The sequence below is a fragment of the Hermetia illucens genome, chromosome 5 (genome assembly GCF_905115235.1).
Source record: "Hermetia illucens chromosome 5, iHerIll2.2.curated.20191125, whole genome shotgun sequence".
Taxonomy (NCBI): Eukaryota; Metazoa; Arthropoda; class Insecta; order Diptera; family Stratiomyidae; genus Hermetia; species Hermetia illucens.
This window is the reverse complement of record NC_051853.1, coordinates 51824647-51851752: the sequence shown is the minus strand read 5'-3', so window position 1 is coordinate 51851752 and position 27106 is coordinate 51824647. Positions and strand designations below refer to the sequence as shown.

The 27106-nt window shown below is 41.8% G+C and overlaps 1 protein-coding gene across 1 annotated transcript in view; it reads right to left on the bottom strand.

The window, feature by feature from the left end:
* The window catches only part of LOC119657775 (neural cell adhesion molecule 2), a 641753-nt gene that overhangs the window by 128051 nt on the left and 486596 nt on the right, over window positions 1-27106 (bottom strand). The window contains exon 5 of the mRNA XM_038064845.1: window positions 12638-12770. Coding sequence (XP_037920773.1) covers window positions 12638-12770 — 133 coding nt within the window. The remainder of the gene's footprint in view (window positions 1-12637; window positions 12771-27106) is intronic.

The window sequence follows — 27106 nt, the reverse complement described above, 5'->3', positions numbered from 1 at the left end:
CCATGGAACATACAAACGTGAATGTGTGGGTACTTATTATTGTTTATGTTTATGTTTTCTTTGTTTTATGTTTGTCGTCCTTCTCGTCTTATATGTCCAGTCCGTGTTTATTGTTAGACGAATGGTAGTTTATAGTTTCATTTTCACGTATTCCCTTATTGGGTGGCAAATTGTCCACAGTTGGATATTCTTAAAAGCGCTTTCCCGCATACAAGAATATGTGCATGCTCGCCTACGTACCCAGATGGGGATTTCATATTATTAGATCTGGGTTTTAATTTTAATGCTCATTTTATGGGTAAGTAAAGCAACCTAACTTTGGCGGTTTTAGCCATTCTATGCTGGTTAGGTTTGCAAATAACTTCGAAACCAATCGCTGCGGACATACCTTCAGTTATGCCTTCTGAGCTAGTTAGCTTAGCTTTGCCTGTTGGATAACGCTAACGGCGGTCGTAGCGACTGTCAAACGCTATATTCTCACCTACCAGCGAGGGGCCGGCAGCTCCTCCTTGCAATATCCTTTTGCTGCGTAACCAGGACAACAGCCTCGGAGCGGACGGATTCAACGAGACCAACTGCTCAGCAACGGAATATGCCTTACTCTTTCGGAACTTTGAACGGTCGCACTGTATATAGAATCGGAGTTCTGCGAGAGCTTCTCAAAGAAAATGAAGGATACATCAACATCCTGGCGATCCAAGAAACGCAATTTCTCGGATGCAAGGTTGACGACAGACGTTTGCACACAGTATTCACAAGCGGAAAACAATCAGGAAGCAGAGAATTTGGAGTAACATTTATCGTGCCTTCTAACGACATAAAAATAGTGTTAGTGGATTTCAACGTCCAGATTGGTCGAGAGGATTCTCATCGAAGAGCAGCTGGAAGATACAGACTCTATGAAGACGCAAATAACAATGAACAGCGTTTTATTGATTTCGCTGGCAGTGAAAATATAACGGTAAGCTCTAGCTGCTTCCCACATGGCGACACTCACAAAAGGACATGGACATTGTCAGATGGGCGCACATTCAAATTGACCATATTCTTATTGAAAAATGGGCTGCAATCAGCATTACGGGAGTAATGTCGCTACGTGAAACCAATTACGATTCTGATCACATGTTAGTAAGGACGCAGCTCGATGTTGACTAACAAAAACGTATCACGTGAAGCAGAGCAGCTTTCAGAAATTCGACGTTGATAAGTTTAGAAACAGGTGAATAACGGTTGCATGTACTACAGAGCTATCCAACTAAGAATCGTGGTCAAATCTAAAAGAACGAAAACATCTGCAAAAAAGAAAACCGGCTTCCAAACCAAACGCACCCATTATGATCGATTCGACAAGGAATGCTGTGATGCATTCAACAAAAATAGCGAACCTTAACGACCCACAAGAGTAAAACAGGCTATAGGCGGCAGACAAGTCTCTATAAGGATGGCAAAGGAAAAATGGCAGGTAACCCCGACAATATCAAGTAAGATGGATGAAATACTTCAATCAATAGAGTGGAAGCATCAGCGAGAAAAACAGCTTTGACAAAAGCGGAAGTTATAAAAAACACAACAGGCAAACTTCCCTCTATCTTGCTACCCATGATCTGGCATAAAACTTGGGAAAAGCCTGCTGAATCAACACCAACAGCTCTACTACAAACCCTATACCCACCTACAAGTGGTGACCACTCGGAGCTCTTTCTTAACGAAAAGCAGCAAACGGAGAAGGACGAAGGCGAGTCACCCGCGCCTAAAAACAAGACAAATTGTTCCAACTGGTCCTCCAGATTGGGGGTTGAGTAAGGTTGACAACCCTACATGGGAAACAACTTGTTACGAAGCCACAAAAGGAGCCTCGGTCTGGGCTGACAACACAACGATGAACTCAGCAGCGTAAACGGAATAACGATTTGCGCATTTTATCCTAGAAAGTGCACTCCCTGTACAGCAATGGAGCCATTAAGTAGCTAGCCGACACCCTGTCCCTATATTGGGCTGATGTAACAGCATTTCGTATACTATAGCGGCGTAAATCATGTGCTCGGAGTAGGTTCCTTAGTCAGCTAAAAAGTGAAACCTGGAGTTATCCGCTCGGATCACTATCTCGTTGGCATTGTGCTCCGAGCTCAAATAACAATACCGCCCGGAATCCCCTCTGACAATCAGGTGAAGCGTTATACAGCACACCTTTCCGCAACACCTATAATGGGGAAACCAAACCAAATTGACCACGTGTTGATCGAACGCCGCCACCTCTCAGCATTGATGAATATCAGAACATATACGGGGGCCAATATAGACTCGGATCACTATCTCGTTGGCATGGTGCTCCGAGCTCGAATAACAATACCACCTAGACCCCCCCTCTGACAATCAGGTGAGAGTGAACACTGAAGCCATCCACAACACAACCCTCCGCGACACCTATAAGAGGGAAATGGATGCCGCAATAACCGCAGTCAACAGAGGACCTGGAGATGAAGCATCAACCAATGATATTCAAAATCACCTGAAGAACGTTATCATGGATACGGCCACAAACATACTTGGCCCCAGCCGCAAAAGTAGTCGGGAAAGCTAGTTTGACGATGAATGTAAGCTAGCAACGGAACAGAAGAATGTCGCATACCGAGTAATGTTGCATTCTCAAAGAACGCGGGCACGCGCAGAGACTTATCACGAACTCCGTCCAGCGGAGAAGCGACTTCACAGACGGAGAACCAACAAGTCTGTGAACTCGAAAAGTACAGGGACCAACTGCACCAGGCGCGCAAGTTTTACCAACAAGTCAGCAGGATGGAGCCTTATACACCTCGATGCTCATCCTGCCGAGACAAAGAGGGAAATCTGATTTCCGACAGAATAGGCACATTAGAGAGATCGGTTGAGTATTTTGATGAGCTACTGAACAACCAGAACATCGCCGAGTTGGAGGTCCCGCCAACTGAAGACGACGGACAAATAGTGCCACCACCAAATTTAGGAGAAACAGTCCGTGCAATTCATCGGCTAAAAAATCATAAGTCGCCAGGAGCCGATGGAATTACAGCCGAATTGGTTAAATATGGAGGCGACCAGTTACACCAAGTGGTTCATCAACTTGTGCTCAAGGTATAGGACAGCGAATCAATGCCTGACGATTGGCAACGAGACATTACCTGTCTCATACATAAAAAGGGAGATATCAGACAATGCAGCAATTATAGAGGTTTCACGTTGCTGAGTCCCATCTATAAGATATTCTCCTCTATCTTGCTAGGGCGGATAGCCCCATTCGCCCAGAACATCATTGGCCCATACCAAAGAGGCTTCACTCCACGCAAATCAGCAACAGATCAGATTTTGTCTCCGCGGCAAGCAATGGAAAAACTGTTGGAATATGGACATCGGTTGCACCATCTGTTCATCGACTTTAAAGCCGCCTATGATAGCATAGCCAGGGTAAAACTGTACACGGCCATGAGAGAATTCGGTATCCCGACGAAATTAATAAGATTGACTAGGCTGACCCTGACCAATGTGCGAGGCCAGATAGAAGCAGCAGGATCACTTTCAAAACCATTCGACATCAACAACGGTCTACGACAAGGGGATGCCCTATTATGCGTCCTCTTTAACCTGGCCCTCGAGAAAGTGATCCGTGATGCTGAGGTAAATGCAAGAGGTACGATCCTCTTCAAGTCCACCCAACTACTGGCCTATGCTGACGATATCGACATCATGGGAAGAACCACCCGAGATGTACAAACTACCTTCATACAGATCGAGCAGGCGGCACGAGATCTTGGGCTGCACAGAATATATGGTGGCAACATCAGCACCGAAGACGAATCAACCAACAACATCGAACCGCACTGGTCAAACACAAACACGAAGAAGAATAATGATAGGAGAATACAACTTTGAGACCGTTGACAATTTCTCCTATCTAGGGTCGAAAATCACAATCGATAACAGCTACGATCGCGCACGGTTATTGTCAGCCAACAGAGCCTATTTCAGCTTACAAAGACTGTTCCGCTCGAAACGTCTCACCATAGGGTCAAAGCTCTTACTGTACAAGACTATGATCTTGCCAGTCCTCATGTATTCCTCGGAAACTTGGGTTCTTAGCAAGAAAAATTGCGAACTCTTGGCCGCGTTCGAGAGAAGAATCCTCTGAAGAATTTTTGGCCCCCTACATGAGGATGGACGATTCCTTAGCCTACACGATGACGAAATCTATGAGCGATACCATGACCGTCCGGTTGTGGATAAAATCCGGCTCAATATGTTACGTTGGGCGGGTCACTTAATCCGTGTGGATGAGGATGATCCCACCCGGAAAGTCTATAAGGGCAATATCTATGGTAGAAAAAGAAGACGAGGCAAGCCCCGCTCAAGATGGAGCGATGGCGTAGGTCAGGACGCCAGACAGTTTTTAGGGATATCGAATTGGTGGACCTCGGCGCAAAACCGGGATGTCTGGAGTTCCTTATTAAGGCAGGCCTAGACCGGATACCGGTTGTTGCGCCGTTGATGATGATGATGATGATTAATTTCGTTGGAGTACCGATTTTTCTCATGGCCGTGTACAGTTTTAGCCTGGCTACGCTGGCCTTAAAGTCGATGAAAAGATGGTGCAACTGATGTCCATATTCCAACAGTTTTTACATCGCTTGCGGCACAGAGACAAATTGATCTTTTGCTGATTTCCCTGGATTGAAGCCTCTTTGGCATGAGCCAATGATGTTCTGCGTGTATGGGACCATTCGACCTACCAGGATAGCGGAGAATATCTTATAGATGGTACTCAGCGATGTGATACCTCTGTAATTGCTGAACTGCGTGACCTGATAACGGGTGGCTTTAACTTGGAAAATGTGGACAACTTTGTATACCTAGGAGTAAACAGAAAGAAAGATGGTAATGAAAAAGACGAAGCTCAGCGACGAGTGATGATGACCAGCATATCGTGCCACTCAATCCTACAGATAATGAACAAAAAAAGGGGTCCACAGCGAAAATAAGCTCCGAATCTACAGGATTATAATTCAACCTGTGCTATTGTACGGCTGTGAAGCGTGGACTCTAACTCAGGCGTTACAGAAGTCCATCGAAACATTCGAACATAAATTTCTACGTCGAAGAGATACAACCATGATTTGTACCAAATCTATGACGACCCACCAGGATCAGTATAGCAAAGCTACGAAAATGCAGTCGACCGATCACGGAGAACAGATGGACGACAAAGGAATACCTAACAGGGTACTCAAAGGCACACCGGAAAGCCACTGCACAGTGGGCAAGCGATGCAAATGATGGGAGCACTGAGTGGACGAGACCAGTAAAAAGCCGCTCAAATCTTCCAACTGAAGGACTCCATCGAAGGTTCGAGATGGCTAGAGAAAGTCTATCCTGGTGGCCCGAGGCCGATTTGGCTTTCTGTGCCATTGAAAAACAAGAAAAGAGACGTATTGCATAGACGAAACACAAAACAGTCCAAGGTTCCGCCTATAGGAATAGAAACAGGTAGCTGGGGAAGAAGACGTATCCGCAGGCAGTAGCCTTGTTTCTAACGACGAGAATTGTCAAAATTCAAAGGAACGATTTACCATCCTGTTGGAATGTCCGCAGAGAAAAGTATTAGCGCCTTGATCAAACGCAAGGTTAATCAATCAAGGTTTTCGCGATGGGCTACTTCATTTGGACTGCACCGATGACGGTACTTTAAAATGGCTCCAGCATTAATTCTGAGGGTCCTGCCAAGTTCAAGAGCATGTACTCCGAAGCGAGTAAAATAAAGAATGTCGGTTGTTGAGTATTCTGAGCTTTCGAAGGAAGGACTTTAGTTCCATGCTGGGTGAACAGGCATTGATTTCGGCCACTGAAGGGTAAAGTTCACGAATATCAGGAAGAATAAATCTACAAATATGGAGGGTGTTAGCTAAGGGTTCGAACTAGATCTATGGGAAAATATATGGTATCAGATCTGTGCTGATCGGAAACCCCGAAACAGAGACGGAGAGGAATCGAAGAATGCTTTGCTCGAAGAGATGAGACGCTTTGTAAGTGAGGACATGGGCACTGCTACGCCACCAAATGGTATAATTCTTCAAGAAATTCATTGTGAGGAGACCGAGTCTTTGAAGGTAGAATGTGGGGGAAAGCCTGCGCATACACTAACGATGTCATACACTTTCTAACTGTTTTCTACAATGTATATGTTTTATGTAAAAAAATGTAAAGGTTGGTCAACTCAACGTCCGGCATGCCAAAACATCTTCGTTTCTTCTGACAGCGAGGCTCACAAAGCTGTAGAACTGTCGTTATATTTTTCTAGTATAAAAGTAATGTAAGTAATGGGTTTGATTTATCAAAATCTGTAGATCAGTAAAGATTGCTGGAATCTATTACGAATAGAAATCCTCAAGACCGAGTGCCTGGACACTGATACCAAATTGTTCGGAGCCAACCTTACTTAAACAGGTTGTACTGCGAACGCCTCGCGCTTTTGTTGGAGAAGTAGGAAATGCAATCTTAGAGGGGAAACACTATTTTTCACTGGAGAAATCACTGACAGTTTGCAAATAATTATAACAACATTACCATTTTATCATTATATTTTTCACATTTTCCTTGATATTTTTGTAAAATAAAATTGTTTCATGATTTGTTTCAGTGAACTGTGTCTATGATTGAAGGTCCGGCTGCAATGGTTTATTTTTACCAAAAATAAAGATATAGATCATCTATTTTTGTGTCCACTAGAATTTTTGTATGAAGTGTTAATTAGAATTTACGTGACCGCTATATCCTAAGAAAATTTCTCTCACTAGACCAGGCGCTTTGAATGTGCCCCGCTCTAGGTAAACTCACGGTGCGGCAGATTACACCGGTCTCCACAGCACTCAACTCCTAGCTAAAGCCAGGGAGTTTCAGCGAAAGTCCGAGATATAACCCTCTCAGCTTTGCAAGTCGAATCGGATGCGCTGCTGGCGCTTCCCCCGAGATATAAGGAGTCGCTTGGCGTGCCTTCGACGTTGAGGGTAAAGTTATACGGGACTAACTCAAACACAGGTGAGGTCCGTCGCATGGTGGCTGCAATGGCCTCCAGAATCAAGATATCTGAGCACGCTGGTGATGTTTTCGGTATGGCTGGCGACTGGCAGTAGTTTGACCGGGCTCACGGCGTGCCTGCGCAGACGCAAAATGCCGGTTGGATTTAGGCTCGGTCTCATGTTACGAAGTCAGGGTCCCCCGTATACAAGTTCTGCGGGGCTTGCAGTAAACTCCTTGCGGCTGACTGCCTGTAGACAAAGCAGGACGAGAGGTAGGACTTGCCGTTGGACTCAGGGTGGTAGACAGTTGTCCGGTAGCGCTTGAACCCAAGGAGTTGGCCTAACTCCGAGAAAAGAGAGGATTCAAACTGCATTCCCTGGTCGGCGATGATGACCGCAGACAAACAAAAGCGTGGTATCCACTCTCGATAGAGGGTTTCGGCACATTATAGCGCCATAATGTCTCCTAGGGAAATTGCCTACGATCTCCGCATGTAGGCAATACCTGAAACCGTGCGAGTCTCGCAGTGGGCCAATAATTTCGAGGTGGATGCTGTGGAAGCGGTTGGTGGACCTGGGGAACACACCTACTACTTGCCTCATATGCTTCGAAGGTTTATACATTTGCCATGCGATGAAATGTCTGGGTCTGGAACTAATGTCTTTATTCATGGATGGCAGTGGCTAGCCTGCGGGTGCGCGAGATCGTGAGCGCCATTGCTAGAAAATTGATAGTGACTGCGATCTCGACCTCTTCAATAGATGACAAAGCGTCAGCATCTACATTGTCTTTTCCAAATAGGTTTTGGATGCCGCAGGTGAAATGCTTATAAAGTTCAGGTGCCTGAGTTTACTAGGAACCGCTTGATCGGGTTTCTGTTTCAAGGCAAATGTAAGAGACATGTGGTCTGTGATCACTGTGAACGGACCGCCTTCGAGGGAATGGCGGAAACATTTTATTGCGAGGTACGCGGCTAACAACTCCCGATCGTAGGTACTGTAATTCCGTTGGGCGGGTTCAGCTATTTCCAGAAGCTCCCTTAAGTCCCTCACAGGTCGTTAATTAAAATTTGACATGTCATTCGTAGGACCGCATCAAAACACCAAATGTGCTCGAGGAAGAAAAGTGGGAGCCCCAAAGGACGCGCCTCTTAAAGATATAAGGTAAGAGAAACATCGATTGACGACATGATCCGTTGTAAATAATGCTTCCCGGTCGCGGTCGAGCCGGTATTTTTTCATTTTATAATAGTTTCGTATGCGATGCATCTCAACTTCCTGTGATATCCCAGTTAGTATTTCAGTTATTCTCATGCATCGATTAAATTGCAATGTTCAAGAGGACATAACATAATTTTTTCTCACTATGTTGGGGAGGGAAGGGAATTGCTCGAGTTGAGCACAAACACAAGACTGCCTATTGCGATTCATATTGCAAGGGACTTATCGGCAACACAGTATGGTTTTAGGTGGCGGATCCATATTGAATGTAAGGAGTGAACCGAATAGCATATCGCTGACGCACAAAAACAGCAGTCGGACCACAATTCTTAGTACGCCAGCGAGAGGTGAAAAGCGAGGGTATTTGAAACCATGAAAAATATCAAGCCATCAAAAGCAACTCCGCAGGATCGATAAGAAAGGTGGGTGGTAAGACATGTAATAAATAGCAAGCGAATGTTGAGTGGGGAGAGTTTAAACAGGAGCAGCATATGGTTTGACTACGCAATGGTTAAAAGGATATAGTGCTAGCCTCTAAATCTCATTTTTCTCGGTTCGAATCTCAGACAAAAAAAAGAATCTCAGTGACAAAAAAATATTGAACATTTGACATGCAATTTGTGTTTTATAGAGTCGAAAATAGAGGAATCTGTGTAGGTAACGTCAATTTCCTGCGGAAAATTCACACGTTTAGCCACGAAACTTTTCCAAGCCTAACAAGTGCGTAGCAGTGAACCGACAGTTCACAATGTCATGTTGCTCCTTAACTATATGACATAGTTTCCGTAAGTTTCACCTTTTTTCCTAGCTCCGAGTTCCAGATGAAGATTTTTATTGATTTCAATGATGAGCATGATGAGCGTGGTAAGAGAGCAGAGATTTGGGCAAGGAACGGGACTAACGAGAAAGCGGGATAGGTAGAATCTTACAAGGGTAAGGAGGGCTTGCTTGTATCTAAGGAGATTGGGCATGAGATCCCAGTGGATATCTGCCAGGGGTGAGTTTAGTCCTTCGATATCGGCCTTTTGAAATTTGAACTTAGCAGCAAGAGAGGTGGGAACGTAAGACGAATTGAGCATTGTAAAATTAAAGTCAACACGAATAGCGAAGGACACGGTGAAAATAACAGTTTGGACTTGAGATAATCTGTCGAAGAATTTTTCGTATGTGTGAAATTAGCTAAGGCACGAGAAATGCTGTATATGCAGAAAATAACAAATACCTAGGTTTATACAGCCGTAACTGAAGAGGAGGAGGAAAGAATGAAAGAATACTTGACAATAATCAGAGCATCTTACGCAGTCGCATTTTCTTTGCCACAACCAAATACATAGAAGCCGTCAAGGAGCTCAGAAATTTACATCATCTTCCCGAATTCTAGTAAAAAAAACCTTAAACTAATAAAATATTCATTTATATCAGCGGCGAGTTAGGTGAGCAGCAGCAGTTTTCTCCCCAGTAAAGTTTAATAAAAGCGCCCAGCTGCAGAAAGAAAATTCAGAGGAGATCATCCGAGAACGTCGGTGAAGCTATTACGCGGGTGGGCTTGCCACCGTTTGTCAGCTTCGTGCACGTCAGAGGTGCCGAAGATGAGCTGAGAGGAGCCCGGAAAAATGGCTGATGATGATAACTTTTTTACGGTGGCAGGCAGCGAGACTGCGCAATACAGACGGTAGTGTGAAGAAACCGTATTTGAAGTTTAGCCGGCACAGTGTGGAGCAAGGAAGTCTGCAAATATAGGCAGCGTGCAGCTTAGATATATTGCCAAAATTAGTCCCCGAAGAAACACTGTCGCGAAATTGAGCAACCGGAGGGTGATGTACTGTGGAAGGGACCAAATACACTGCCTGTCGAATTGCCGCTGACTAAACAGCAAGTTGATATGGCATCCAAGAAGAAAAGCTGTAAGCATGGCAGTGGTATGTCACTATAGGTGTCAATGAGGTAGGTACCAACAGCCCAATTAGCGCTGTGGTGCAACGTTTTTAAGCCCGAAACTCCCAAGATCATGACTGCTGTGATAAGAACAAGAAGGCAGAGTCCAGCCGGATTAGATTTTCCGAACCAGTCTGAAAGAAATTAGCCCCCACTCTCCATCTCTATGAGGTCCTCAAAGAATGGTTTACCTAGTGTCCGTATACTGACTCTAGCTAGAGCTGGCTAATCACAAACGAAATATCTAAGGGTTTTTCCCTCTTCTCTGCAGCTTCGGCAATGCGAAGTTGTATGTGATATTCGGTGAAAATGTTACGAGACTGTCAAAAGAAGCGAGAAGAGATAATTAGTTTGAAAGCATTTCCTATTACCTATCGTAGTTCCATTAACACGGACAAAAGGAAGCTGATTAGACCTAAGTCTGCAATGGGACTCATCTCAAGTGGCCCTTGGCCTTCTAAGAGCATATGTGTTAGAAGAATTCTAGGGGATTTGTACTTATATCGCAGGCAGGGTTTCCCTAGGGGCCTAGCATTCATACTAATCTAGGCCTAGCATACACTAGTATGAATGCTAGGCCAGCACTCAGCCAGTACCGCATTGGAAATCGCATTGAGCCTCTGATAGTAGTTTCCAATTCTTGCCGAGGAGGACCATGGGATTATAGCTACATGGCAGGTACGTACGTTAAAGCGAGACGATTCAGTAGGAAAAAGGAAGGACTAGAGGTTGAAGTTAAAGCGGTCAAATTAGTTCACTGCCTCAAAGCGAATATATGTAAAAGGCGAAAGCGTCCAAACATTGGATTAGTAGTAAAATCTACCTGCAGTTGCTCCATAGTGTGAACAGGTTAAGTTGCATAGCATATTGATACTAGATATTCTTAAAGGGAAAAAGATGATAATAAATAGGAGAGACGGGACGGTAGCTGAGACTCTCTGAACTGAACTGGGTCTGGGTTCGTATTTTAGATTCAGCAAGGAGTGCTTTGGCTGTTGGGCTCAAAGCTTCTACCTTCCCAATCAAGAAAATGTGATAAATCAAATTTTCAATGGTCCCCGGGTTCCATTTATTCTTGTATGTTTGTCAATTATAGTGGGCACTTAAATGAACATGGAGCAACTCAACGTATTTAAATATTGATTTACCCGTCAATAGTGGGCGAACAGAAATTCAACTAAATATATTTCTTTATTTACCAGTCCCTCAAACTAATTAAATATTTCCAAAAAAATGAGTTAAAATGAAAACGATTCAAGTATTAACAAAGGAAAATATTTAATAAATTTTCTATTTGTTTTCGCTGATTTGAAATTCAATATTTATGAAAAAATTTGCAGTTGAAGTTCGTGCAATGTAAAATTTGTTTACGGTTAGTTAGAATATTTACGCCAAACCACTAACCACGGAAGCGTGGTTTCTCGCCTTGTATTATTCAAATATTTTTTCACCACTCCTCCTGTGTTATTAGGGCCAGCATCACCGTTGGGAAAATTATGTTTTGCATGACTATCAAACAAAGCAGCAGACATAAAGTCAAAATTACGTTTTCATAGTTCATATACGAATATTTGGGCATATATGAGAATGTGTTTCATACGCTCTCCATATAAAATGATGTCCTTTTTGATATAAACAACGTGTGATGTGAGTCCTACGCTGGTCGCATTTTCAGCGATTCGGCGTAAACAAAACAAAAATATAAACTCTTAAAAATTCCATTAATATTTAAGCCAACTTAAACCAAATCTAGGTGCAATGTAAACAAGTGTTTTCCTTAAAATAATCGAGACTTGGGAATATAAGAAAACACGGTTGTGTGGAATTCTGCACTTTAATGATCATTAAGGGTTGCCAGTTGGCCGATGGTGAGCGAATTTTCAAGCTAGCCGTGGAGAAATCGTCATCCTTTCCCTGGAATTACTGATTCTGTATCTTAGCGGGATGCATTTATTTGTATCCTAGTTCTAAATTGAATCCAATTTAAACGTTGAGAAAGACTTTCGGGCTCTGCCATTACATCAGGGACGGAAAACGGAAGGTTTAATGTCCCCACCATATATTGGTATCCAAGACAAATTTCTGCTCATTGTTACTGTTGTACTTGAAATGTATTTAGTATTCTTCACAGGCAGGTGCTCTCACACGACGTCGAATCAGATCTTTTCCACTGAGCTCAGCTTCGGGCCATTATCACCTTTCTTTCACGGAACCCATCAACATCAATTTCCTGGTAAATGTGCAGAACGTAGCAAAATCAAAAGAGACAACTCCGCCAAGCAACTCTTCACCTTGCGAGGTGCTGAACAAACAATTCATACTCAACACACATGCATGCGAGTATATAGAAAAGTGTGCTCGGTATTATCCTGGATCCATGAAAGGCAGTTTATAACGCGTTGCGAAGAAGATGATTGCAACAATTTCATACTACTCACCTGTATAACGGTTCGCCATCACCTTCCCGAAACCAGAGAACCATATAAACAGCATCATCACGCTCCATTGGCGTTATATCACATGGAAGTGAAGCTTGACGCGTGAGCACTCCTTCTACGGATGTTATGGGAACTGTAACATAGAAAAATAGAACGCAGGTTAGAGGATGACATGTGACTTTCAAGGTTTTCAGTTGATTTTAGGTGAAAGATGAATGAATTATTGTATCAGGAAGAAGTGGGTAATTTAAATGGGATGTGAAAATCATCGAGTTTTGACATTTCAATTAATCCGCCTTAATACTCCCCGGAGTTTACAAAGTTTGATATTTCTTACCGTACGAACGCCCGGAATATTGCTAAACACTGGTATATGAATATATTTCCACTTACAAATTTTTCTTCAGATTTTCTTTGTAGCAGAGGAAATTGAAAACCCAATAATCCTTTCGTATCTTCCAAGAACAAATTCTCTTTTCAATGAGTCAAATGAGTGTTAATTTTATCAGCCCAAATATACTTTGTGGCTTGCTGTATATTCTTGTCCCTCTGTAGCGTTCATTTCAGTTTTATTTAAACCAAATCTTGAACATTAATAATATAGACCGAGAAAAATTAATAACAAAAAATCTTATAATCTGACAAGAGAAAATGGACTAAACATTATGGCCACTGTGGGCACTCAAAGTTTTTTTAATAAATAACAAACTATAATTAATATAACAAAATAAATTACATTGAAAAATAATATATAAGTTATCGGGAAATGGTCAAAAACCCGACAAGGTTAGCTTTGTCTTATTGACGAGCACTTTAAATTTTAAAAAACTACTTTTGAAATTTAAATTTATTCTTAAGGCTAGTACAAAAATATATACAATTTATTTATCTTAAAGCTAATAAAGTGAATGATATATGTAATTAAATATATCCTTATATTTCACAATGAACACAATACAATAAAATAGATAATTCATAACGACCGGAGGTGAAAGTAACACCCGTGTAATATTTATATTATTTACATAGTCCCACTTAGAAACAAATGACAGAACTGAGCACGGCCACCGCTAATCGGCATCCCGCAGCCATCAGTACCAGGATTTCTCTTATCAATTGCTCTCCCTCTGGAGTACCTCTAGTCGAATCTCGGAGCCCCCACTGTCAAGTTCGGGGGATATTCTATCCTTTTCTCCGCGGCCCGTCTACGTATATGATAGATAACCGGATAACCGGCAGAATCAAAAATTAGACCATTCCTCTTAATATACACGAACGCTTCAGGAGGAATGAAGCCTGTCGTGAGAGTTTTTTCAAAATCCCGTCATTTGGATAGAACGGCTGCGAAACCCAAGGGTTCTCACCATGCGAAGGAGATCGCACTATACGATTCCGAATCAATCTGACGATAACTGTGTCGATTCTTGGCACAGCAGCAGCTGCATACATCACTTCATTAGTTACATAATGCTCATAGTTTGACGAAGCAGTCATATGCAGACATTTCCTTTCAAAAATTCTTATTTTCTCCATTTGGCTAGCACTCAAATTAAACCAGATGGTACACCCGTAGGTGAGCACCGGTCTAACCAAAGTAAGATAGCAAATAATCCTAACCTTCCGGCTAAGATGTGGAACATAGAAGAGTCTTCGAAGAGACATGAATGCCTTGCGAGCGCTTTCTAGCGCGACTTTAACGTACTCGGTAAATTGGAAACGCTCGTCAAGATGCACACACAGGTGTCTAGCGCACTTCTTATGGGGAATGCGCTCAGAACTATCCTCGTTCGCGACAGTGTGGAAATCTCTCCAATTCCTTTTCAAGTTCCTACTGGCGTGTGCCAAGGAAATTCGAAACAGAATCGTTTCACACTTTTGCACATTGATTTTCATCCGCCAACTGTTCGTGAAGAACTTAATATCATTGAACATCTTCTGAAGTTCAACTTGCACCTCAGTTACCTTCTTGTGTGCCGTGTAGGCTATCAGATCGTCAGCAAAGGCAACCAACGACCTTTTAGGAGATTTATTAAAATCGAAAGAATTGAGCAATTCGCCGGCAAATACCGCAAAAAGTGTAGGCGCAGTCACTGTCCCTTGCTGTAATCCATTCAGAACATGAAATTCTCGGCTGGTAGTGAGATTTCCGTCCGTAATGACAAAGCATTTGCCATACAGCATGCTACACATCATTGCTACCAGGTGGCTGGGAAGCTCATTCTTCAGGAGCCTGAAAATCAGTCCATCCAACCAGACGGTATCAAAGGCCTTCTCCATGTCTATAAGGCAAGCGCCTACGCAGTCACCATTGGTAATCCGCTAGCAAATATCAGACGTTACCTTCGTTATTGCATGTATTGTCGAATGTCCAGATCGAAATCAGAATTGCGCATTCGGCAATAGTTCCTTCTTCTTGATATGCCCGTTCAAGGTTTTCAATACTTGAATTCTTTGAAATTGTGGACATCTCGTTCTACAATTTCCGAAAGTCGCGTTGGCTCTAAGTCCGTTCTGGGCCGATGCACCGATTCAAAGTGCTCCTCTATAAGTTCGAGTTTCAGAGCATCTGTCACGATGTAATTGCCTTGCGCATCAGCAGTTACACTATTGGTGTCTATACCTGAGTCAATAACGTGTTGTATCTCGCTGCCACCGACTTTAATTCTTTTTCCGGAATAACATATTTATCTTTGTAAATATGGAATCCGAATTGCTTGGTGAAATACCGGTGGACTTCTTCCGCCATTGGGAGTTCACTTCATTTACGTAATATTGCCGGATAAGATCCCGCGCCATCTTTAGTGATTTGAACTCAACCAATATGAGATGATGATAGTCCCCAAATCTCTTTTCACTTTTTTCAACCGTTTTATGGTTGCAGTTTCATATCCTTCCATACTATTGCGAGGTTTAATCTTAGGGACGACTTGTTCAATTGTATCCAGCGTCAAGTTCTCCAGCTTGAGAAGATAATGAAGTATTTCCCCGTTGCTCAAGTTCCTGTCACCTGGCGCAATTGTACCATCGTTTTCCCCATCAAGAGGTGGGCATTCCTCTCGATATCCCCGAATAAACCTCTCTTGGAATTTCTTCCAATCTGTTTGTTTAAAGTTCAGCCTGTGAACGCCACTGTCTATCGACAGAAGGCGAACTCTTCGTCCATCAAACAGAACTTCAATAAGAATAGCGTTATGGTCGCTATCGTAAGGAAGAGTCTGTAGTTTCCGTTGAGGATTCCTAAAATTAAAGTTCAAGCGCGCGTCAGCAATGCACAAATCCAGATAAGAATTTGCCCTGGGCGAGGTTGGACTCTCTGACCCATATAATTCGCATTTATACTCTATCTGGTATTGCTCTATCCAAGATTAGGAATACCCTTCTGGGATTGTTTGTGGCGTTTAGCCACGAGGTATGCTTAGCATTCAAGTCGCCAACTATAATAAAATAATATGCAGCCTAGACTATCATAAACAGAGAATGGAATTCCTCCTTGAACTTGGCTCGATTGTTTCCCACTGCATAGACTGACAGAATGTATAAATTCCCTCCTCTAGGCAGTGAAAACAGAATATAAGAGACTTCGATACATTCAAAGGTTTCAAATTCAGGCCTATTAATATGCCTGAAACGATATTGGCGACCCACAAGTATTCCAGTACCACCTCTCCCATCACAATTTCGTCTATCGTTCCTCACGAATTCAAAATCCTTGAATGTTATCGAATGCCTCGGATTGAGGTGGGTTTCTGAAATCAAGACAATATCAGGCTGTTGCCTGGCAGCGAAATTAAGGAGCTCCGCTCTTCGATGGATTCCTACGAGGGAACTCACATTAATCGCGACGATCTGGGAACCTCCGTAGTTGACACAGAAAGTTTTTTCCTTGCCCTCTGCTTCAGTCAGCAAACATTCGGCTGCGGTATGGCCTTTCCCGCACTTTACACATCGTAACGTCATTTGACAGTTCACTGCCGAGTGACCATAGCGCTGGCATCTTCCGCACTGGACTATTTCGCCCCTCAACAGGCGCTCAAAACGGATCGCGTGATAATTAAGCGGCCTGATGCCGATCAGATCGCTTCCCCGGCTCTCCGGGCTTATCTGCACGAGGAAGTGCGGCAGGATTCGTTTTTCCAAAACGGATCTCCTCGTACTAAAGCGTGACACTGAGAGGAACTTGACCTCAGTTCCCGTTTCCTGGAGCACTTTGAGCACCTCATCGGGCTCTTCCTCCGCATCCAAGCCTTTCAGAACGAAGGTTTGCACCTTCTCTTCCTTTAGAGTGTAGGTGAAGTGAAGAGCCGCTCGAGCTCGAGGACCTCCCGTGCTTTCTTGTAATCTGCTATCTTGTTACATTAGACTTGGACTCTCTCGGTCTCCGTCTTTTTAATAACAAAATTCGAGAGCTCCGCGCTCCCATAAAGTAGAGTGGCTAAATCTTTACCACCTAATTCATAAACATTAATGGGGGCCACCCTTTCCCCCTCTTCTTTATTTCGGGTGCTACTTGTGGTCCCGGTCGGACAATTTTTTAAATTATCAATCGTACTTGTATTATTTTTTACATTATTTAAAAATTTTTCTTCAATTTCGTTTTTTTTTTTAATTTTTTAGAAACATAGAGCATAAACTCGCCTAATTTTCCCTCTTCACTTCCACAACTTGGCTGGTTAACACCCTCTTCTGGGACATTTCCATCGCCAGCGTTGTCGCTGTATCTCGTATCGTCAGCTTAATTTATTTCTTTGTCCTCCATACGGACAGATTCGCTGCCGAAAACTTGTTCGCACTCAAGGCAGCCCGGCTCCTCCATGGCTGCAGAAGAAAGCTTCACTTTTTTCCTGGCTACTTTTGGAGACGGCGAACCCGCCTCCCCAGTCATTAGCTGCTCCGGAAACTTTCCATTTTTCTTGATCAATAATGTCATTTCATTTTTCAAATCTTCGAGTGTCTTCGCCAGCTCATTATTTCTTTTCTTAAGGAAAAAGTAACTTAGGTAAGAAATCAAAAGTACATTAGTTTCAATTAAGTTTTAAATTATATTTTATTAGTTAAGTAATATAAAAGTCTTTTTATATTATTGATAAAAGTTAATTTAATTTCAATTTTAAATTCTTTTTATTAATACTATTAATTTGTAGACACGTCCGTTCTCTACAAGTGTCAGCCTACTATTCTTGATTGTCTCCTGTTCAGCAATAATTGCAATCGAGAGCGCTGGGTATTTCGGATCTGAAACACCGCGTTATTTTGATGTAAAAAGCCTTTAGGTGTCCAAATATATAATATACACCAAATAGAAAAAAATAAGTATAAGTATAACTTTTTAATACCCCAAGCGAACTGTTCTGGGGGTATATGCGCACGAGGTAATTTGTAAACATTTTTTTTGTGGGGAAGGTACTCACGGAGTGTTAAACTTCTTCAAACGTATACCACACCTCCTTGTCATTATTTGACACACTTTACGCTAGCCCTCCCGCTCCCCCGGTTAAGGAAGCCTTCAAGTCAGGAAATTCCTTTCACAGATCGAAGAGGAAAGGAAAAAGTGAATTGTCAGTTCAGTAAATTCGCTGCCATCCCGTCCCTTCACTGGGCGAGCTCAATCTTGCTCGTAACGAGAATAATTCGTACGTAATGGAAACAGCTAGGACAAGGGAACTCCTGTGTCTGTATAAAATGTCTACTAAAGCTATCCCACCGTCCACAAGAAGATGTTGTCTGCCACTTAATTTCACAACTGACAGACCGTATTAATCTTAACCAGGTAAGACTGAAAACCTTCATGCTCGTTTAGAACCCCACCATGCTTTCTGTTCAGGATCTAGGTTGAGAATAAGCTACGCAATCTATCTATTTTTCCATTTTTCTTTATAAGAGCGAGCAACCATCTTGAGTCTTCTTCCTTGCGCTTGTAGATATATTTACATACCTTAGCAAGAAAAAGTCTTCTTGAAAGCAGAGAGAGATTGAGTTCTAGTTCTAGTTCTAGATTCCAGGCATTATTCTTTTGCAACCTTTCTGAACAACGGTTAATGCGTAGGGTGATATCAAGTTCGATATCGCCGTCGGCAAAAGCAATACTTCTTAAATATATAAATTGATCAACGTCTTCAATGTTCTGCCCATTGATGCAAACATGAAGAGTACGATAGCCAGCCACACTGAGAACCTTGGTTTTCTTGCTGTTTATCTTCACTCTAATTCTGTATGCCTATTTTTCAAGATATCCATTTATCCATTTGGTCAGGGTCTTTGACTGACTCAGTTTCGTGATAGAGCAAGCAGGTGTCACTGATGTAGAAAAAGATGACGTAGTCCATTGAATCCCTCTACCTCCTCTAACCTGGACAGGACAACAAATATCACCGATAAGAAGTGCGAACCTGCGCTATTGGTAGACTCCGCTTTGGACCTTAAATTCTTTGTTACGAATTACCACATGATACTTTGCGCCTCAATACGCTGTTCCAATAGCATCCAGGCAAAATACCCATCATGCACAGAACAATCGGAATACACTCCCTGTTCACTCATCCAATTGTTGCACTCAAGAGCAATGCCCTTCTTTCGAAATAGTGCTGATCATCCCTTTCCTTCACCCACTGGAAAAGAGCTCAGATTCCCAGGATTTATGGAGGAATGGAAGTAGCATGCAGAGACCCATATCATGGTGTATGTTATCACCAAATATTATGACTCTAGCATGCACTTAAGGGGGTTTTACAGTAAATTAACAAGGAAGATATTTTGAGGCCTAGATGCCATGGATGGACAGTTCCTTTCCAAAGCTCTTTTCATACTAGTTCTAATCCTTAAGGTTATTTCCACAAATCCTGCAATAGATTTGGTGAGCTCTCAGGGTACATAACAGGGGCACTCAGTTGTAGTTTATACGTGACGGAAGGAGTCTTCCCCAGTTGGAGGTGAACCCATGCTGGAAGTTTAAGTCTTTGATTCCATTACAAACAACCCATGGTTCTTGTAAAAGGTATATAAATATTTGCAGCTTTTAACTCAACGACTGGTTAGTAGCTCGCACGTTCCCTTCGTTGGAGTTAGGACCCGAAACTTATTACATGACAGTCCCAGGTCGTTGATTTTTTTTACCATTCGGATGAGGAAGGGCAACGGTAAAGAAAGTTATCTACCTATCGGCTCTCTCTTCTTCTCAGTTAAAGTTGGATTAGTCCCCAATTAAATAAGTGGAAAATCTGACTCGAGATTCAGGTTTTCCATTAATGAGCTCCGAGATGTCCTTTCACTCAAGGCTTGATCGTTATCGTTTGGTTTTAATTTTGGTTTTTTATTGAGAATTTTGTCATGATCGGTTGCCATGGCCTCTGTTTTACTAGAGGAAGTAAGCTGATCTCGGCCGAGGTCCTTTTACATGACTAACACACTCAATTGAAGCCGCTCTGCAAAAAGTCGGTTGGCCATGGGTTAAAAAAGAAGAACAATAATTTCGACTGTAGGAATCAAGGAAAAAATTAAGGGCGAAAAGGTTTAAAGCACCTATGAATGGCTCACACGATACTCCTTCTCCTTCAACGATGTGTTGGAGGGTACGCAACTGACCCTCGTGAGGGTTTCCGAGCTGCCATCATTAAAAAAGTGCTTCCTCTGGCTTCCAGAGGAGGATCGTAATTGTGCGGAAGTCCTGGAAAAACTTGATGTCAAAACTTCCTACATGCTGGCTAGTTCTAGCGGAAGCGATAGAGTCCGCTTCTGCATTGTCGTTTTAACAGACCCCCAAACTATCTTAGTTAGCAGCCTATGTAATGGCGACACCATAACGACCAACTGTCAATAAAAAGTCAATAGGCAGATAAGGAGATCCTATGGTGTTCTACTTATTTCCCTTATGACTTTCCCAGTGGAACATTCATAAGAGCTAGCTAATATGAAAAAAGTAAAGTCATGGGAGTAATAGCAGGATCTCATGTTAACGCCACGATATATGCTGAGGAAGTTCCAACAATTCCAATTTCCTAATGACCCAATCCACGTAAGATAGATTAGGGGACGTACATAGAAGACAGAGATGAGCGTCCGAGTGACGATGCTAGGGAGACGCATCAAATCCATTTTTAGAATCAAGAAGCTAGGATTTGACGAAACAGAGGAAAATGACAAGGGTACAAAAAAACCAAAAAAGCTTTAAAGAATAGAATAATATCGGCTAAACGATCATCATGAAGACGCTTTTGAGAAGAGACCAACTCTTTTGAGGCAACCTCAAATCTGAAGAGAATTCTTGGCAAAGAACGTAGCCAACAGCTGGGTTATCTACGTTTACAAAGTGGGAGGTACATAGGAAGCGACGAAAAACGGCAAGCAGCATCTAAATTCTCATCTCGCGGTCGGCAGGTGCATATAACGCCCAAATGAAAGATTTGACGCTGGCATGCAAGGTAGTACCACAGGAACGAGTGAAATAGACATTTAACTCGTTCCAAAGATACAATATGGGGGTCCAGAGGGCATTATCCCTGCACTAGTAATTGAGGGAGTTGGTGCTCGTGTCTACATATTCGGAATATATACCGTGCTTGCCTACACATGCTTATATTCTAATTAACTAGCGTGATGTGAAGGTAATATTTATTAACAAACCAGGAAAAATCACCTACATGGAAGCAAAAAGCTTGCGGCCAATCAGTCTAACTTTTCTTCTGTTAAAAGAACCGTAAAAACCAGTGGATCGATTTATTAACATACATGCATCCTTTAGTGTCCACTTCACTGGAGGAAACATGCATTCCAGAAAGGTAAATCCATGGCAAAGTGATGTCCGGTAAAGAATACGTCCCAGGCACATTCATAGAAATCGAAGATGTCTTCAATTATGTCTCACCCGCTGTGATTTGTAAAGCGGCGGGATAGCAAGGAATTACCAGCAGCTATATCCTTCATATGCTAGAGTGGAGGAAAATCCACGTATTGGTCGGACAGAAGCCTACTGAGGCAATCATGTCGGGGTTACCACTGTAACTGTAGTCGTAATTGTAATGGACGGTAGTTTACTATCTATTGTATAAAACAGGATAAAAAGGTGTATTCTGTACTGTATGCTTCGGAGGTCAACGCGAAAAAAAGAAATGTACCGCACCGGCCTTGTGCTAGGCCGCCAGATGTGTCGGCGGAAGTTCAGTGCAGCGGTAGTGGCGTTTACACTGTCGGCGATACCACATTATGTCTTCGGAGTTGCATACAAGGTGGGGTTCCCCCTCCTCTGTTATAGCTTCCAGTTGTAGACACCCTTGGAGGCCTTGGAGGACCCAAGCATTTGTGGATAGTCTAGCCGTAATAAATATAAACAGTCAAAAATTTTGAAGTATATTTCGATTCCAAGTTAACTTGGAAACCCCATATCCAGGAACAATATCAGAAATCCTGCATCCGAAATCCGATTACAGAACTGCCTCGAGCTCTCGGAAAAAATGACGACCATATTCCAGGCGGAAAATCTATTCTGACAGTCGGACAAGATTATCAGCACCAAACAGCAACGACATATCAAGCCAGTTGGTGTGGAATTGCTATCAGTCGCTCCTGAAACTTGGCCGACTAAACGAAACATTCCTGGCTTGCGTGCCAGACCACTTAAACATCGCTGGTAATGAGGAAGCTGACAGACCGGCTCACCAAGTTTCTGGATCCATTCTGATGGGGCCGGAATTAGTTTTGACATCTGACCATCCACTGTCACCACTCTATAGGGGGAAAATGCAAGGATTCGCATAGCCGATTGAAAAGATTTGAACTTCCGTTGTAGTCGAAAATCTTCACAAAGGAATTGAGCCTTAATTTAATTTTCAATATAATTTGTGGCAATAGAAAGGTGATAAACTGATGAAAATGTCTACTTTAAAGTTATTTTCACCTGAATTGCGATGGGTCTTCTTTATGGGTTAACTGGACGTAATAAATTGCAGTGCCTATATTGTGCGAATATCGAAATTCAGTTCAACTTTTAGGTTCTGTGTAAATCGCAAGTAATAATAAAGAAAATATATCACCCTCCTATTTCCTATCACCATTTTACACCTGAATGAAGAAATGGATAAGAATAAAAGGTTTGCTGTTTGAATCATGTTCCTAACGGATCTAATATTATTTGGATATAATAAAACATACGTTTTGCCTGTTTGATTAACCGCTTGCTGAATATAAAAGTTAGCACCCTCTTCGAATTTCATCACATGAGATTTGCTCAGACTTTAGTCCTGGATTGATGGGTGGTAAACGCTCATAAATCAGGGTTGATTGTATGCAGATGCTTATCTAACAAAGGCAATTCAACAAATCATTTGAAAAATAAAAACTAATCAACTGACTCCATTAATATTCCTTGTCCACCTACGCAAAATTGAATTTGATTTCGGGTTAATAAACACCCGGACTCGCCATATGCCCACATACTATTTTTCACCATTGATAATCAACAAACGCCCCCTCTAATTGAAAGTAAATCAAGAACTAACAATATCTCGCTGAAAATATTGTGAAAATATCCACAAAAATTTGGAAAAATTAACGACACTGTTTTGGAAATTAATTTTTTGTTCCTAGATATTTTTGGGATTGCTTTGAAGCTGTTTATGATTTTCATCGGAAAAATGCGAATCTTGGTTGATTTGTAATATTTTCGAATTGTAATTAAGACTCTCGGCGGTTGGTTATTTACGGTCAGACAGATTGACGCCAAAGGCGATAAATTACGGACACGTTTGATGATTTAACTTTCAGATTTTATCTTGATTAAAATTAAAATGAGCAAGCATTAGTTTTTATGTCTGTTTTGCTCAGAATTTGCTCATGAATATTCAATTTTTGAAGCGTTATTAAGGCATGTATGTATTTTCTGAAACCGCAATTATGATAATTATAACAGAATGTTAGGGACACACAAGCATACCATTTAGAAAAAGAATTCCTTTCATCAACTAATGGCCCTAACCAGCAGATCCATTCAGATAGCATCGCAAGGCCAGTTTTACTGAAATTGTCAGAACCAATACCATTTCTGCTTGTACAAGTTAGGGTGAAATCGATAGTGCAGGAAAGTAGAAAAAATATTCTCAGCACCCTTTTCACTGGCAATGTGACTTGGAGGACAATTTATCATCTCCAATCATGGCCGCAGCTAATAATCGCCTGAATCTTTTATCATTTATACCGAAAATTGAGGCAACTGCCATCATTCAGAAAATAAAAATAAACGTAATCCTTGGATGTCCTTAGAACTGTGAAATGAAAGCTTAGCACAATTGTGCAGGGAAACATCCAATGAAGCTTTCATTTGATAATTTTCACTTTTAATCTATATTCTAATGTTGATGCTTGTGATTGATTGTGGGACTTATGGTCATACTTAGGGAAACAAACATCCTAATTAAATATTTACAGAGAAAAAACTTAATCAAAAATTACATTAATAGCGGTTATTACCTTATGGGAACCATCTGATCATGGAGCACGCGAGGTTGAATGTAAATTAAGATCTTTTGATTTGGTTTCTGTTTTTAAACTGTTCCTCTGGCAAAATAAATTACAAACCCATCGACAATATTTTTATTTAGGTTTCTTTTCAATTTTTGGTATGGATTCAAAATATTGCTTTTTCTTTTAAGAGCAGAAATGATGTTATAAAAATCCCATATATCGATATTTCAGGAGCAAGATTTTCCTTTTCTCATTGCGATTTTCAATGAAAAAACTGAAGTATCTCTGTAATTTCAAACCTACTGAAGAATGGAGTATCTGGCTTTCGAAACATCAATATATTGTAATGAGTTAAGATCTGCTTAACTGCGTTCGATCGATAGGGGAAAGACCATCCTAATTAATTGAGGTTGACCTTGGACTTTATCTAAGAATTTTAGACGAGATACAGTACATCAGAGTTATGATAGAACAGTTGAACAACTCTAGTAACGTGCCATTCATGGAAAACTCCAATAGTAAGGATCTTGCAATATAACGGGCAAAGCATAGTTAACTGTAAGGATGAGGCTACCAGATTTTACAATTTAAACCCCATCGATATAGTGCCGCTGCAAGAAACCTATGACATTCACTTTTTCTCCGGTTTTCAAGGTGCAACTGAATACTATTTAGTGCCCAGGTTGAGAAATGATGAATATGACGGAATGGCGCTCGTTTTGCGCAAAGGAATAACCTTTAGAAAATTTAATTTTGACACTGAACATGAAATACTGATTGGAGAAATACTAAATCTTAAACCGTCGATTTATCCCCCCCCCCCCCCCCCCCTCCTTGCAGTATTCAGTGCAAACTTCACGAAAGCGATTGCGAGACTCTGCAACTGCAAAATGAAATTATCATGATTTCAATGTCAGAACTATTGCCTTTGGGAACTCGGTTAACTTGGCGAAAGGTAACATCCTTGTAAATGGCTTTTGTAATAACAACTTGTTACCACTGAATAATAGGGAGATCACCTTCTCGGCAATAACATACGCCGGAGTGTGCAAGGCTAAGTACCGGATATATTACTAACAAATGCAGTAGCCACGTCCTAGAACTTGGAAACACTTGACACATCCTTCTCGAGAAGCAATCACAAACCTATCTTGATACAGAGCCTGGATGTCAAGTCCAAAAATGTCTTTAGAGTAGCTAACATCAAACTTGGGGAATCGATTCAAAACCTATAGCACCAAGATGACCTGAGGAACTTCACGGTTCAAATACAGGAACAGATCAAGCTGGCGACATACAAAGTAAAGAGAACCACAAAGCCCAAGGCCTGGTGGAATAGGGATCTAGGATCCAATCTAAGGGAAAAAAAGAAACGGTGAAAGCTTTCAGACAAACTCCAAACTTCGAGAATTTCCTCAGGACCAAATAGGCAACTAAACGATGGAAAGAGGCATTCAGGAAGGCAAAAACAAATTTCTGGAATAACTTACCGAACAGTTCTAGCTAAATATTAGGGAATTCAAAAACTTTCAGGAAGAGTGCAGACAGTTCATATCATGGCATAAAGACATGAAATAAATATTTCTCCCAGGTATAGAAGGTAACTAAGCAAAAGGTCTGTACCCCTAGATACAATACTATTTGCCACCTATTGTCATGCGAATTTCAACATGGATGATCTCAACAAAGTTCTTGCTGAGCACAAGAGACATTCCGCTCAAGATAAGATACTTTACTTTACTTTTATGTAAACTGACCGAACTAAAAAATCAAATTGCACTTTCTAAGCGTAGTTAATGGGGCCTTTCAAGCACCACAAGAGTGGAGGATAATCAATATTATTCCAATACCCGAAAACCACATTGATCTGAATAACACCATGAACCTCAGGCCAATCTCCCTGATGAACACTTTCGCCAAAAATTCTTAACGGTATGGTCAAGGGAAGTGTTTTCTTCTTCATAGAAACAAAAAATGTACTTGCAAAGCATTGCGCTGCGTACAGAAAAGGGAAATCAATCACGATGTGCTTAAACAACCTGTTGGTCAAAATATCTGTAGCCAAGAGTAAGGGCAGAGTCGTGAAAGCGGTGTGTTTTGACATCAGCAAAACGTACGAAAGAGTGAACCTACTCCTTCTTGCCGATACTATGAGAGAGAAAAATGTTCCATCTGATATATACTCTAAGACCCTGTGCTTTCTGGTATACAGAGAGCAGGAACTGGACGAGTAATTGTACTCGGTAAACAATTGCCCACCCCAAGCAAGAGTTTTAAACCCAGTAGTTTTCAATCTGTACACATCCTCGCTTCACTCCAAACTCAATAACTCAGCTGACAGCAATCAATACGCAGATGACTTTTTCATCCTTGCCATGGGTACAGGAGATGATCAGATGGATAGGCTAATACAAAAACAAGTTAACCTTTTTGCGAACAAATGTAACACCCTGAAACTCCTAGTGAACAGAGATAAGTCTAGAGTCATTGCTTTTAGGAGAAATAATAGCAAACCAGGTTCAATTTTGGTACATCAGTCCCCTCTAAAACAGGTACCAGAGATAACATTTCTTGGCAGGACAGTTACAAAATCTCTATCAATAATAAATTCATGAAGGCGGAACAGACTTCGTAGGTAGTAAACTTTGCCACAGGTTTCTCATGGGGATTAAAACTTAAGTGAGCCGTAAAACTATTTAGGACCATTGTGAGACCAGTACTTGGTTATGCTGCTGCCTCCACACTCTTGAAGCCCAGGTGCCTGGACAACGGAATAGCTACGATTGTGGTGCCTCAGTTAAAAAGATACTTAGCTTTAACTAAGCTTTCACCACATCGTGTGGCCTAAGTTCTAGCGGGCAAAACCGCCCCCCGCCATAAGTTCAGAAAGACGCTTTTGGCCTCTAAGAAGCTGATAAGGCTTAAAAGATTTGCTCCCTCCTCCTATTGTTAGGTCATAGAAAATCCCTTGGCTAAAATGGTCTATCGGTAACTATCGATTTCCAGCAAGCCTTTAATAAC